We start from the raw sequence: 14,202 nt of genomic DNA on the forward strand, positions 1-14,202 counted from the left end.
CTCATGCTTTTCTTGTATTTACAAAATGTGTATATTACTAAATAATCTTTCAGTAATTAGGACTGTTGGAAGATGTTTCTGAGGGCATCCAGCAGGTACTTTGTTCTATCAGTGGCCCCCTTCCCACACCTTAGCAGCAGGTATATTTCCTTTTTGAGGGTCCCTTCATAGGTAGAGGAAGACTTGTGTCTCATATACTCTTGAGAGATGTTCCTGGTGTGAGGCAGAGCCAGTCACTTTGTTCTGGCAGGCACAAAGGCTCATGCTAATACTTAGGGATTTATTCTTCTCTTTCCTAAAAAAAGAACAACACACCTTTGATATGGGAAACTGAACTTTGTACTCTTAAAATCTTCTGTATATAGAAGAAAAATCTTTTCCAATGAAGAATCCATCATTACCTGTGTACTAGTATACATTGATAAACCATTTGTGGTGTTAAAAGTATACCACTAAGTAGCCATCACCATAATTAGCACATAATGCAATCATCAAGAAAAGAAAGAAAAGAATCTCACAGACACTTGGGGGGCAGGTAATGGTTTGTAGAGCATTTAAAATTAGCCAGTTTTTCATTTTGATGGGCAGGTGGGATTTGGGAAGGCTGGGAGTGAGGGGAAGGCTATGCTTGTTTTAACTAAACAAGACCAGTGATCGCTCTGAACTGAATCAGTGGTCTTGTCTAATTTTAAGACTAGCTCAAGACCTTAGTTTGAAAGTCACCCGGGTGCTGACAGCCCAGTGGGCAGGTAGCTCTAAGTCTAGAATAGAGCACAGAAATTCATGTGCCAGCATTAACTTTGTTCTCAGTGAGAGCTTCACTGATTGAAAGGCTTGTAGCATCCAGGTTTGGTTTTGGGGGTTTCTCCTCTCTCAGTGTTCCTAGCTTTTCTCATTGCCTCCTCTAGCCACCTCCCTTGTGTCCCTGTGCAAATGGCTCTTTCCTACTACCCTTGCTATGATTGCTCAGATAGTGCTAGTTTTTATGGTTAGGACCCTTTTCCAAATGCTGTTTGCAATTTAATACGCAACTTTTTTAAAAGAACTGTGTGTGAAAATTAAAAAATGTAAAGGAAATTGATTTCCTCTGAAGTCAGCTGTTGACAGGAATGATTAATTCATTATTAACAATATTCTTTGCTCCCCTTTAAATTAGAAAACATCTAATAGCAATCATTTCATTCCCAAAAGCTATACAAGGACTGACAACTTTAAGGGAGATCTGGTGAAGTTCTTTCGCCTTCTATACAAAGAGAATCTCAGGTGGCATTCACCTTACTGGCATGTCAGTGCACTGATACATTCCTTCAGACACTTTGCGTGTGGCTTTTGTGTTATCTGCAAGCCATTTTATTGGAACTGTTAGATAAGAGAGAAACAAGGTTGTGGCCACAGTGAACAATAGGTCTCTAAACTTCGTGTATTATATATATATATATGTATATGTATATATATAGTATTTACTACTACTAACAAAAAAATAAAGATCCAGCCTCCCTGGCCTATCAGTTCCCATATTTACAGTCAGGTTTTTCCTACCTCTGTTCAGAAGCAACTTTTGATACTTGTCTCTGGGGCCAGCTTCACTTTCAAAACCCTCTTGCTGTTTTTGAAGTCAGTGATTGAGAAAAATATATGGCTTGAAAATAAAACCGGTTTTCCTTCCACCCTTTTTGGGGGGAGGGCCTTAAAAAGATCTGGACGTTTACGTTTCCAGTTTGCAGCCTACTTCACTCTTTGTAGCCTGGCACATGTGCAGTAGAATATTTATTAAGTTATGAATTACCCTATTATCCCAGGTGCCCTGCAAAGGCAAATGCGATCACCTCCCTTCTCTGCTGAACACTCAGGCTATTGAACCTCAAGCTGGGTAGAGACCGAAACTCAGTCTCGTGCTCAGAGAAGTCCAGAGGCGGATGGTGCCTCTACTGTCAGATTGTCCCATGGCATTCTTAGCTGATGGCAGACTGGGAGAGATGCCAGTAGTCTTTTTTTGTTCCATTTTCCTCCTTTAACAGGTTTTAAGGCTTTTCATCTGACAGGCAGACAAATATTTTGCAGCTGGGTTAACTGAAGCATAGAAAGAGGCTCTTTGAGCACTGCATTAAGGTATTTGCAGCAGATAAATGGCTAAAATACAGTTTAAGTAAAATGTTCAAAGTACAGTTAATTTAAAAAATAACCATTAATTTTCTAGTCCTATTTCTATCCTTGTTCTAGTGGATGAATTCATAAGCACAGATGCTAAAGGTGCAAAAATTGATATACAAGTCAAATATTAAGCATGCACTGAAGTCCCAGTGAATTTACAAATATTTATGGTATATTCTGTAAAACATTGTTTTGTTTTCTGTTCTGCAGATATATCTTACCACAGGGTATAGAAGACACCCATATATGCTTATGTCTTCACGCTTCCCATCGTACCTTCTGTGTTATGGATGTGCCCACCTCCAAGTTACATAGTATTTTTATTATTTAAGATAGCAGTGTTACCTCTTTCTTTCTGGGGTGAGATAAAGCACGGAACCAAAAACTAAAGGGTAAAATAATAACAAAAATAGGAAATAAATGAGCACAGAAGAAACCTCTGAGGAAAGAGAAGCAAACAACGAAACAAACCAGGAGCAAGATTCCAGAGGCTCCTAGCTGATGGGAAGCCAGAAGCTGTGTCAAGGAGGAACAGATACCCTCCTTGTTTAGTTATCAAATATGTTTAACCATAATGCTCCAACCCACCCCCAAATAAAGAGAGTAGCATCAGAATTGTAGCTTCTGCTTAAAAACTTATTATGAAAAATCTGTTGATATTTCTATTTGGGAACCAAAGCCACTAAACCTATAGTAAGTGAGGAGTAATACAGATAGATTGATAAAATTACACTTCCATGCTTTTTCTTCTTCTTTCTCATTCTTCCTAGAAGCTGTACATTACAACTGCGTACTTCCCATGCTCCTAGCTATCTATTCTTGTCTTTCCTCTAATTACTTAACCACTAAAGTAATTGTTGCACTTCACAGAACTCAACTGAGCACGTGGATGCTGCTTTTCATCATGAAGAAAAGTATGAAAAACAATATTTGACCAAAATCCATTTCAGCACTGACCAGTTTTGGCTCTTTTGGGGATTCAGTTTGAATTAGATAAAATTACCTAAAATCTCTTTCTTAACTGCTTCCTGTCAAGTTTTGCACAAGTGGCCATTTCAGGGAAAAAAGGAGACTGGGGGGGGGGGGGGGGGGGTTGCTTCTGGAGGCAGTGGATGCCACTTGTTACTAAAAAAAGAAAAAAAAAAAGCCTGGAATTAGAACTTTTAATCCACGCTTTCCCTTAGTAGGCATTGTATAAACAAAAAAGCACAAAATATCTCACCTTTAACATGGTTAGTATGTCCAAAGCTACTGCTGTCCATGATTAGATATGAGAATGCAGGCACTTTACAGTACCTTCTTTATGTGCCCCTTCTGAAATTAGTAAATGCAGCCAGATGTGGTAGTTGGGTTGATGAGATCTAGCTGAAGTTTCCATGCAGGCTGTGGTTACCCCAGACTGGTATGAGGCAGGAACTCAACCTGGTTTTCAAAGGTTAGGTGTTAACTGTTGTCAGTGCTGCAGAGGTGGAAGTTTGAAAGGCAGCTTGTGCTACTTATGGACAAAGAACATAAAATCAGAAAACCAACTCACCTTGAGAACATGGCCACTGGGACATGGGATCCCACATGAAATGGCACTTCAGTTCCTGCTATGAAAAAAACCAACCAACCAACCAACCAAAAAACAGAAAAAAAACAACCACCAAACAAACCTAAATACAGCAATTATTTATTTCCAATTAAAATAATAGTATGAAGCTGTGGAACTTATTTGATGACACAAGAGATCTGACATTTACCAGATGGGAAAAAGGAGGTTTTGTTCCTTCCTAAGAACACAGTCGAGGTGCACGGTTGCTCTTATTTGGGGAGGTTCAGCCTCCTCTTAGCATCACATAACTCATGCTCTGAATAGAGCATACCTGGCTGGCAGAGGGCTGGAGGGAACAGCCCAAAAATTATTACAATACCACTGTGCCTACACTTACACTAATGCTGCAGCAGCTGAATCTGTGCAATATCAGATCTCATACTTCCAAATTTGCTAGACCCTTCAGACCCCACCAGGACTTGAATGCTAGTTCAGCCTTTCAAATTCCTTATGCTTTCATATATACACTGTGAAGGCATTTAGTCCAGAGAAAGAAAAAGTGATGTCCCTTTTTACGTTTGGTTGGCTGCCTGATTGGAGCAGCCATACAAAGTATCCTCAGCACTGGCTTCACACAGTTTCATGCTCAGAAAGCATAGCAAGATGTTGATAAACTACAATTACCTGGTTGTAGCACTTCCTCCAGGTCTTCAATACATCTTCTGTTCAGGCTGATCAAGCTGCTTGTGATCAGTTCCAGGAATGAAGAGAATAAACTAGGCATGAGTAGCCCTTAAGGTTTATCCTGACTTACAACCATGTCTTGCTAATCATCTGGAACTGTGCTGCACACATATGAATGGCGAAGGAGAGATAAAGAACAAAACCAGCTTATAGAAAGACTTGTGGGAAAATATGGGTGAACAGAATCCTGTAAGAGTTGTAATGCAATTGCCAGCAGCTGCTCTGCTAGCATCATGTGCTTCTGCTAACATTTTATCTGGAGGTGTGCAAGTGTGATAAAGTCAAAGAGCCATGTGCTGCTACATTCATTAGCTTTTGTGCCAGCTTTAGAAGCAAGAAGGCATCTTTTAAAAACCTGAAGCTGAGTCCAGGTGAAGGAAATGGAAAGGATAAAACTCTGGTGGATTAAATATAAAAATAAATGGAAGAAAACTTCAAGGAACTAAAGTAACCCCATGGTTTACAGTTTTCAGAATATAAAGGAATCTGTCAGACCTCCCTGGTGGATCCACCAGTGTCAGGTTTTTAAAAGAAAAAAAAAACAAAACAAAACCTAATCATTGAAACTTGATCCCTCCATAAACAACAAAGCCATTGCAAAGAATCAAAGTGTGTTCCTTGCATGTGTATTGTACCTGGAGGAAACACAAAATAGGCTCATGCTAGGAGCACTTCTGCGGGAGAGCTCAGGAGCTGTCTGAAAACCAAGCATCTATAAATGTTACTGTATTTTCAGAACTTTTGTGGTTGGAAGGGACCCTTGGAGATTGTCTAGTCCAACCTCCTGTTAAGAGTAGGGTCTGAGCAGCTTGGTCGGTACTGTGTCCAGTTGGGTTCTGAATATCTTCATGGATGAAGATACCCCAGTCTCTCTGGGTAACCAGTGTTTGACCATACTCAGAGTAAAACTTTTTCTCTTGCACTTAAATGGAGTTTCCTGTCTCAGTTTGTCTCCATTGCATCTTGTCATGTGACTGGGCACCACTGAGAAGAGATTAGCTCCAGTTACTGCCTCCCATCAGTATTTACACAAACTGGTAAGATCCCCTGGAGCTTTCCAGGTTGAACAGACCTGTCTCTTAGCCTCTCCTCATATGAAGAGGTTTCCATCCCATAATCAGCTTAATGGCCCTTCACTGCACTCCTGGTCCAGTACATCCACGACTTTCTTCTTCCGACAGAATCCCAAGGTGGCCACAGAGCTCCAGATGTGTCTCACCCGGTCTGAGTGGGCAGAGGGGAACGATCTCTTCTGGCAGCGCTGGCAGCACCCTTTGTAGCGCATCCCGGGATGCTGTTGGCCACCTTTGCCGCAAGGGCGCATTGCTAGCTCATGTTCAACTTGGTGCCTCCCAGGAGCTCCCCGTGCTTTCCTGCCAAGCTGCCTTCCAACCGATCTGCCCCCAGCCTGTGCTGCTGCATGGGGTTTCCTGGCACTCCATCAGGTGCTAGGCTTTGCAGCTCCCTGCACTGATTCTCATCAGCAGATTTCTCCAGTTTGGTCAGGTCCCTGTGAACACAGCACAACCATCTGAGGTACTGACCACTCCAACCAATTCTGTACTATTTGTGAGCTTGCTCAGGGTGCACTCTGCCCCACCAGACAGACACTTAAGGGAGATGTTAACCTGTGCTGGGACCACTATCAGTCTCTGGGGTACACTGCTAGTGACTGGTCTCCCACTGGACTTATTGCCGCTGACTTCATGCCCCTGAGTCCAGCAGCTCAGCCAGTTCTCAGTTTTCACTGTCTAGCCTGTACTTCATCGGTTTCTGCACAAGGATGCAATGGGAAATGGTGCCAAAAGCCACACTAAGGTCAAGATAAGCAACAGCCATTGCTCTCCTCTCATCCAGCAACCAGTAACCTCATCACAGAAGGCTACCATGTCACAACTTCCTCTTCACAGATCTGCCCTGACTACTCCCGGTCACCTTTTTGTCATTTGTATGCTTGGCAGTGGTTTCCAGGATTATTTGTCCCACCACTTCCCATGGGATTTAGGTGAGGTTGAATGGCTTGAAGTTGTCTAAATACTCTGTTCTAGCCATCTTGCAGATGTTAGATTTGCTTTCTTCCAATCCTCAGGAATCTCTCCTGACCACCATGACCTTCCAAAGTTCATCAACAGTGGCCTTGCAGTGACATCAGTGAGCATTCTTAGTGCATCACATCAGATCCCATGAACTCAGGCATGTGTCATTTGTTTGGATGTTCCCTAACCTGACCCTCACTACCAGCAGTGAGTCTTTCTTGCTCCAGACTTCTCCTGGTCTCTCAACCCTTGCATGTTTATTTGTTATGTTTCAGTTTAGTCAGGAGCAATATTTTATCCTTGCAAACATTCTGTCACCTCTGCTTGATTTTCTGCTCATCAGGATGTACCTATCTCGAGCTTTTAGAAGCAGTCCTTGACTATGAACCAGGTATCCTGAGGCTCTCTTCTCTCCAGGACCATAGCCCATGAAACTCTTTAAAAAAACCTCTGTCCTAGTTACATGGTTGACATATATTGCTAATACCACTTCGCTTGGAAGGAGTTGTGCTGTGTTGAATTATATTGGAATTCTTTAGGAGCACAAACAGCATGCAGATAAGGACCTGGCTGATATGTTTGCTCCCTTTGGATTTCCAAAGGTACCTGAAAAATCCTTCACTGCAAACTTTTAAAGGTACTCAGCAGCCATATTTAGGGGAGAAAATCCTGGGCTGGGTAAGTCAAAAGGTAGGAGCAGAGTGTAAAAGTGACAGTTCTCTCAACTAGGAAGCTCCCACTGGTGTTTCACAGGGTCATGTGTGGCTCAGCACATCCATAAATGAAGTGCAAAAGGGTGAGCCACAATATAACCCCACCCTCTGCAAATTTGTTTATTCAGGACATGAGTGCAAGGGCCAGCTACAAAGTGGCAGGAGAAAATTCAAGGTAGATTGACATAAAGTGAGGCAAATAGGCAAAATAATCCTTATCACATAGAACTATGGATTCTGAGCCATCAGGCCTGAGGTGTTCCTTGATTAGAATTAACTCAAGGCTCATCAGCAACCAAAAAGAAGCATATCAAATCTTTGCAGATGCTAAAGAATAGAAAGCATCTTTATGACAGCAGGTTATGATGTGCCTATTTTGAGGGCTGTGCAGAGTTCTTACTCCCATTCAAAAGGGAGCTCGGTAAAACGGACGGACACATCTGCAGAGCTGATTACACCTTCAAGAGCAGGTCTTGGCCATCCAGTATTCTTCTGTCAAGTACAACAGAGAATTTGAAGGGTGCTTGATTTTTCAGAGAGACTCAAGTAGCACTTATTGATACTAAAGTATCATTAAGCACAATAGCAAGTTCGTAGCAGTTTAAGCAACAAGCTACCTAGACTGTCAAAATAAATACAACACATAAGTATCTAGAACTACTAAAACGCTTTAATTCCATTTCTTTATTATATTCTTTTGAAGACTGGAGAATTATTTTTATCTAAGGCTTGATGTTAAGGTGAGGCATGCCAGTTTCTTTATCCAACATTTTATCTTATATGCCCTCAGCTAATAATTTTAAAAGGTAACTGGCTTGTTATGATAAGCTTTATAAGAGATTCTTGTTATGCAACATGAAAAAAAACTAAGTTCTTTTCCTATAGCACAATTATTTTGACAGAGAGAACGCAGGAAATCTATTCCAGAATTTACCTTTGGTTTTTTGATCCCACGAAGCATTTTACAGTTCCAATTAAGGGGGACAGAAGAGCAAGAAATAATTAAGCTTAGATATGCTTTATAAACCATTAATTTCAATGGCCAAGCCAAATACCATAAAGACCTACAAGAATCATCTCAAATTCACATAGCTGCTCACTTCCAGGATTTCACAGGGCTAAGAACAGATGTGTGTCAAAAATCAGGAAGCCTGCTTAATTCCTTTGGGATTTTTCTCCAGAATGGAAGCAAGAGGGAGGAAGGGGAAAAAAGTAAAACAGTTTGACTGAAACATCACTCACTCTCCTGTGTCAAGAAGTGGAGTCTTTGAACTGAACAGCAATATCAGCTACAGCAGACAGATCTTCCTAGCTCCAGATAAGGGTTCAGAGCTCAATAGATGTATAATTATCAGTTCTGATAAATCAGGGATCAGAGCAGCTTTTTGTCTCCAGCATTGCCTACTTTTTTTCTCTCAGTACTTCTTTTCTCAGACACATTGCAACCAGGTTAGGAAAGATAGCAGAGAAAACATAAGCAGTACAGAGTATAGTTCAATAGTGCTTTGAGCAGTGGCAGAGGATCATTATTGCTGCTTTAATCAGTTTTCCTTTTCAGTATTTCAAGTATCTTATCTAATACTTACCCATGCATTACAAAGAGTAACACCCCCCTGACCACGATTTAGGAGGTTTTGGTATCTATACATCTCCCTTCATATTTTCCCAATTATTTTTGTTTTTATACTCTGCCTGTACCTCCAAAACCTGGGAACTTCCTATTCCATACAAGATACTCTTATAATACTTCAAACTAAATAAAGTTTACAATATGCCAACTAGCAAGTTGCAGCTATACACCTGGCAGCACAGAGGTCTCACAAAGGCACAAATTGTTAATGATTGTTCTTACTCTTAATAGCCTTAGACTAACAAAAATGTTCCTTGTTTAGATGAGTGTATGGGTAGTTCACATCTTCCATTTCAGAAAGAGCATACTCACCGAGATTAAGTACATCTAAGAACAAGAAGAAAACCCACTGACACTCTATTTCTTTTTCTGTATTCATTGATTTGTGATGCATACTCATTCCTTCGTAAATGAGGAGGAAAAGCTCAAACACACAAACCTAGCAAAGAACTATTCATAGCTGACATTTTGGAAATACCAAAAGGCATTAAGTACAAAGAACCTTCCAGAAGCAGCCCCTTTTTTAGACTTATTTGAAAACAGCTATTTCTCTGCACATCACATTCCCCATTTTCTCCCTGAGCAAGGAAGCTCACAACAGATCAACCAGAGAAAGCCAGAGTTGCTGTCTCGATCCTCGCCTCTATCCCCTTCCATGCTAAAACCCCACAGTTTTGATAAATGTATTTATTTATAATCTTCTTACAGCAAAATATCAAAACAGTTTCTCTTTTTCTTAAGTATAAAACACAGCAACAAAACCTTTAGATCACACAGGGGCTAAATCATCATGTTCAGAGAAAAGGCAGGGGGAAAGAAGAGGCAGCAGCAAAGGAAACAGTCCCTAGTTTTCCTAGAGGCTCTGCTTGAGGGCCTTGAGGCTGGGAAGCAGCTGGGCTGCACTTAGGCGCTCCTCTACATTAGCCTTCCAGCAGCAGCTGATAATGCTCTGCAGTCTCTGTCCCACTGGTGACTCATGGAAAATGGCAGCAGCCAGCGAAGGGCGCAAGTTGTAGGCTACCACAGCGTAGAGCACGTACTGCCGCTCGCCCAGGTAGGGCTGCTCCCGCATGACGATCTGCCAGAGGGTGATGCCAAACGAGTAGATGTCTGCTTTGGCAGTGACCCTCTCGCCCTTCAGGAGCTCAGGGGCACGGTGTGTGTATGTGCCCCCCTGCTGGCAAACATGGGGGCTCTGGGACAAGCCCTCCTCCAGCTTCTGGGAGCATCCAAAGTCTCCAATCTTGCACACTCCCTGCTCAGTGATGAAGACATTTGCAGGCTTCAGGTCCAAGTGCACAATGCCCTGTGTGTGAAGAAAGGCTAAGCCAGTCACAATGTCACAAGAATAGCACACAGTCTCCTCCATGCTCAGGGCCTTCCCTCCACATCCTCCTTCATCATCTTCACCCTGTCTCCACACACCTCCAGTGCCATAGATTACATGGTGCAGGGTGATGTTGCCCACATACTCCATAATGATGGTGCCCAGGCTGTTCTGGCTGGCTGGGGCACACGTGCTGGCAGCCACCACACGTACCACATTATTATGCTGTAGCCAGGCTACATTCAGCTCAGCCCAGAAGCTCTGCCGTGACGCCAGCCGGTTTTTGCTGCTCTTCTTCACCTGCTTCACAGCCACAGTGGCACCATGGTAGGTGGCTTTGTAGACAGAACCAAAACCCCCAGAGCCAAGAGGCTGCAGGAGGCGGAGCTGATCCCAGTCAATGGAGCACCAGGCCAAGCGTGGAGGCAAGCGGCGGGTCCTGATAGATGGAGTTCCTCCCAGAGAGCTCTTGCTGTCTTTGCCAGGGATAACTAAGGGGCTGCTGCAGGGTCGCAAGTCCGCAGATGGGGAAAACTCAAAATGGAGAAAACAATTAAGAGGAATGGGTGATGGCATAATAAGGTGGAGAAAACAACAGGCAGGCAGTTTGTCACTAATTGTTTTCGCCTGTTAAAACAGAAGACTGAAAAGTTTTCCTGGCAGAAAGGACTCTGAAGAGGCTTTCAAAGCCTTTTATCCTCTCTTCACCATTCTCCATCCCACCCACCCCCAAATGAACTGCGTCTGTCACAACTAGCTGAACCCAATGAGGCTCACCTGGAAACATTCTCCACCCCTGAAGCAAATTTCTAGAAAGTCAAGGCAAATGGATTTAAAGCTAAAAAGGTATGAACTCACGTGTATTTCACATCATTTCTAATCTCAAGAGGAAAGAAAGATGTTCTGCCCATTGAATGCCTCTAGCAAAAATGCCCTGAGATTAAATAATGCAGTGATTGGTGAATCATTTCACCATGGCTTCAGGCACAAATGATCATCAGATACATTAAACAGCTCAAAGTCATATCAGAGGAAGCAGCTGAAATTGTGATTGCTAACATTTGATGAGGCTGTGGCAGGCATAACCGGCTATAAAAGTGTGTTTGTAGAAACTTGCCACTTAAACTGACTAGGATAAGGAGTCCTGTTTAGCTGCTCAGCTTTGCCTGTGCAGGACAGCAGCCTTAGTAGCAGCATAAACACAAATGATTGCTTTGTATAATCCATTAGATATAGCAGCTAGAATTATACATAAACATTTGGTCATCTTCCCATTGCACCCCATGCAGTTATTACAGGTGTGTATTTTATCTCTGGATCCTGCTTAGTGAGCTTATTGCTAAATTCACAGAGCTGCTGTAGCAGAAATCAAGCAAGCATGATTTCACCTTGCTGGTCCCAGTAGTTTTCAAAGGAGGTTTTGCTCTTTTCACCCTGCTTTCACGTATTCACAGTGTTTATGCTATCTGCCTTTGTGTTTGGCACCTGCTGTACCTGCTGTGCAACAGAACACCATTATGGGACCTATGGAGCTTTTGGGTATTTTAGTAAGTATCTTTCTTCATGTGTTGAGAAATATCTTGGAAAGTTTGGTCCCCATTTCCCTTCAGAATCTTCCTCTGGATGTCAGCTTTGCCAGTACAGATCCTGGTGTGGGTCTTCAAAGATCAGCATGCCTGTTTCTCCAGAGTTTACCTTGGTACTCTGCAGGCAGTTCCTGAGTAGTTTTCCTGGTATTTCCTCTTCTTTTTGGTTTGTTTCTCTGTATGAGTTGAGGGGTGCTCAGAACATGTGCAAGCAGAACTGGAGCATTCTCCACCTTAAGATGGGTTTAGTTGCTCACCCTAACAGACCCATATAATGTCCCAAAGACATCTTCTGACCTTACCTGAATTCAAAATCAGCTCAGCCAGAGGGTTTTGTAGTGAAACCAGTGATGGATATCTTCCCTTGTGCTGAGATTTAGGAGAAATTTGATCAGAAGAAATTTGTCATCACAATTCACAGGGAAGCAAACTTAGACCAGAGTTGAATGAGAATGGGGTATTTGGGTTATCACCTGCTACTGTGAAACAGATAGGCTGTGGAGGAGCTACATAAATAGGTGCTAATATGCATTCTAGGAGTTGTTAACAAGTGAGAGTGCAGGAAGTTAGGGGTGCAGAGGGCTTTCTGCAGATGGGACTGCTTGACAGCAAAAGGCTCTTCTTCCCTTGCCCCTTCCAGGAGGGACTTGACAACCTTGTCTCTAAATTGGAGAGACATCAACTTGATAGGTGAATTGCTCAGTGGATGAAGAACTGGCTCGATGGCCGCACACAAAGAGTTGTGGTCAATGGCTCAATGTCCGGCTGGAGACCAGTAACGAGTGGTGTCCCTCAGGGATCGGTGTTGGGACTGGTCTTGTTCAACATCTTTGTTGCTGACATGGACAGTGGGATTGAGTGTGCCCTCAGCAAGTTTGCCGATGACACCAAGCTGTGTGGTTCGGTTGATACCCTGGAGGGAAGGAATGCCATCCAGAGGGACCTTGACATGCTTGTGAGGTGGGCTGATGCCAACCTCATGAAGTTTAACCATGCCAAGTGCAAGGTCCTACACCTGGGTTGGAGCAATCCCAGGCACAGCTACAGGTTGGGCAGAGAAGAGATTCTGAGCAGCCCTGCGGAGAAGGACTTGGGGGTGTTGGTCGATGAGAAAATGAACATGAGCTGGCTTCAGTGTGCGCTTGCAGCCCAGAAAGCCAACCGTATCCTGGGATGCATCAAAAGGAGCGTGACCAGCAGGTCGAAGGAGGTGATCCTGCCCCCCTACTCTGCTCTCGTGAGACCTCACCTGGAGTATTGTGTGCAGTTCTGGTGTCCTCAACATAAAAAGGACATGGAACTGTTGGAACAAGTCCAGAGGAGGGCCACGAGGATGATCAGGGGACTGGAGCACCTCCCGTATGAAGACAGGCTGAGGAAGTTGGAGCTGTTCAGCCTGGAGAAGAGAAGGCTGCGTGGGGAGACCTCATAGCAGCCTTCCAGTATCTGAAGGGGGGCTGTAGGGATGCTGGGGAGGGACTCTTCATTAGGGACTGTAGTGATAGGACAAGGGGTAACGGGTTAAAACTTAAACAGGGGAAGTTTACATTGGATATAAGGAGGAAATTCTTTCCTGTTAGGGTGGTGAGGCACTGGAATGGGTTGCCCAGGGAGGTTGTGAATGTTCCATCCCTGGCAGTGTTCAAGGCCAGGTTGGACAGAGCCTTGGGTGACATGGTTTAGTGTGAGGTGTCCCTGCCCATGGCACGGGGGTTGGAACTAGATGATCTTAAGAGCCTTTTCAACCCTAACTATTCTATGATTCTATGACATCAGACATGCAGGGAAGTTTTGGGGATGGGAGAACGACCAAAGGAGCTTGCGTGTAGTTTTAAATGTGCAGTGAAGTAAGCCATGGAGACAGCAGGTATTTTATGCTCCTTTTCTGAGTGGCACTATGATTTTATGCTTGTATGTAGAAGTCTTCACTTCTGATCTTTGCAGAGAATGTTTTCCAAGCAGGTCAGTTGTGATGGAAATGAAAAGCTGCAGTAAGCAGAATAAGCTGTAGGGGAGAGAGAAAGGAATTTTATGCCTATTTTCTGAGTGCAAATAGGGCTCCAATTGTAGCATGGACATCAGTGCCATGTAGTATATAAAAGCAGCAGGGAGACATCTGTGCTGTGAATTCTCCAGGAACCTCATCCTTCTCATGGGAGAGCACTGGTTACACCCTATTTTCACCAGGTTATGGTGTCAGAGAAGTTCAAAGGGAAAGTTGGTTGAGGGAGAGGAACTAGGCAGAAGGATGCATGGATGAAGGGCCTGAGAGTGGACTTGTTAAGCTGACAACTACAGGAGCATTTCTGGGGATTCTGAATGCTACAGAACACAGCAGTAAAATTGGCTGAAGTCTCATTTGGAAGGACAGAGCAGACCTTCCATGGTACTTTTTCTAAACTCCATGTTCTCCCCTCTCCTTCCAGTTGTCCCTTTTTTGGAAATTTTCCTGTTACCCTTTTTGGTTAGAAACCTTTCTGG

The 14,202-nt window shown here is 43.3% G+C and overlaps 1 protein-coding gene across 1 annotated transcript; it reads right to left on the reverse strand.

The window, feature by feature from the left end:
* Positions 1–9,134: 9,134 nt before the first annotated feature.
* On the reverse strand, positions 9,135–11,578 carry MOS (MOS proto-oncogene, serine/threonine kinase). Its single transcript, XM_057397816.1, has one exon. The coding sequence runs from the start codon at positions 10,709–10,711 to the stop codon at positions 9,662–9,664; it is 1,050 nt and encodes a 349-aa protein (XP_057253799.1). The 5' UTR covers positions 10,712–11,578; the 3' UTR covers positions 9,135–9,661.
* Positions 11,579–14,202: the final 2,624 nt, after the last annotated feature.

Source organism: Pezoporus wallicus, unplaced genomic scaffold (genome assembly GCF_028554395.1).
Source record: "Pezoporus wallicus isolate ANWC-B61680 ecotype Strahan unplaced genomic scaffold, APGP_CSIRO_Pwel_v1 contig_227, whole genome shotgun sequence".
NCBI classification, from domain to species: Eukaryota; Metazoa; Chordata; class Aves; order Psittaciformes; family Psittacidae; genus Pezoporus; species Pezoporus wallicus.